The sequence below is a fragment of the Pteropus vampyrus genome, unplaced genomic scaffold (assembly GCF_000151845.1).
Source record: "Pteropus vampyrus isolate Shadow unplaced genomic scaffold, Pvam_2.0 Scaffold243, whole genome shotgun sequence".
NCBI lineage: Eukaryota > Metazoa > Chordata > Mammalia > Chiroptera > Pteropodidae > Pteropus > Pteropus vampyrus.
Genome location: NW_011889024.1, coordinates 741,078 through 742,326, shown reverse-complemented (window position 1 = coordinate 742,326; position 1,249 = coordinate 741,078). Strand labels below are relative to the sequence as shown.

At 35.5% G+C, this 1,249-nt stretch overlaps 1 protein-coding gene across 1 annotated transcript; it reads left to right on the top strand.

The window, feature by feature from the left end:
- Nucleotide 1: 1 nt before the first annotated feature.
- On the top strand, nt 2-431 carry LOC105301574 (protein MGARP-like; the record flags this gene model as incomplete). The annotated part of the gene is made up of 1 exon (XM_011374313.2): nt 2-431. A coding segment is annotated over one exon (369 nt), but the record flags the coding sequence as incomplete, so codon positions are not given.
- Between the last annotated feature and the right edge of the window lie 818 nt (nt 432-1,249).

Here is a 1,249-nt window from a genome sequence, read left to right as displayed (position 1 = left end):
GGTCGATGCTGAAGAAATCCCAGATGCTACAGTTGCAGTCATAACAGAGGCTTCAGCCTGTCCTGACACTGCAGAGGCTGCTCCAGTAGAAACCACTGCAGTCAGTGCTGAAACTGGGCCAGAGGTTCCAAATGCAGCCACCGGTGAAACCGCAGAGGTCAGCATCCAAACGACCTCAGAGGTTACGAATGCAGCTCTGGATGAAGCTGTTGCCATCGATAGCGATAAAGGTACAACGGAGAATGAAAGCTCTGGTGAATTTGCTGAACTAGAAGAAGAAAATTCTCAAGTTGAGTCAGGATCCTCTACTGAGGATGATTTACAGGAAGAAGCCAATGTGGGTTCTGAGGCCACCTTGGCTCAAGGTTAATCATGCTGATTGACAAAAAGAGAGTTTCATAGGTGCTTTTGTAGATTTGGTAATTTTAGTTAAAAAAAAAAAAAAAGGCTGATTTTATAGAAAACTTTAATGTGCCTTGAAGATTTTTGGTACCTACTAGTAGGTTTCAGGATTGAGAGATTTGAGATTTTAAGAGTTTTCTAGTCCCTGAGATCGGAACATGACATTGTAGTAAAGAGTTTCAAGAGTTTCGTTTTGGATTTAAATTTTATATCATAGGAACTGAGCTACCTATACAAACTGTATTCACGTTAATTTTGCTATACCTTTATTTTAATTCAATGTTGTAAATCTAGATTGAGTTTTGATTTGAACTCAAATAAAATTGGAAAACTTTTAGTGCTTCTATTTTTATTCACTAACATTGATATGTATAAATAATATATTATTTATTAACATACATACATATAACATCACATGAACATTGCAATATTATCCAGAAAATCATGTAATCTTAAGAGAACTCTGCATATAGCAATATGTGTGTCCTTTCTCCCATTCATATTACATGGGGGCTGTGCCGATATTTTCCACTTTAGTTTAGTTCAGTTCAATCATTGTTTATTGAGGACTTATACTTTGCACCAGGAATTATTCATTCATTCATCCATTCATTCATGTATTCAACAAATATTAATTGAGCACCTATAATCTACCAGTTTTAAGTGCTGAGAATAAAATAAAAAAGAGAAAAAGTCCTACCCTTCCCAATTTATATTCTAGGGTATGATCAAACAATAAGCAAATAAGAAAACTATATAGTACGTTAGGTACTGATAGGTGTTTAAAAAGTAATGAAAGTGAAGGGGTTGTGAGTGTTGGTTAGAGGCGGAAGTTATAATTTCACAG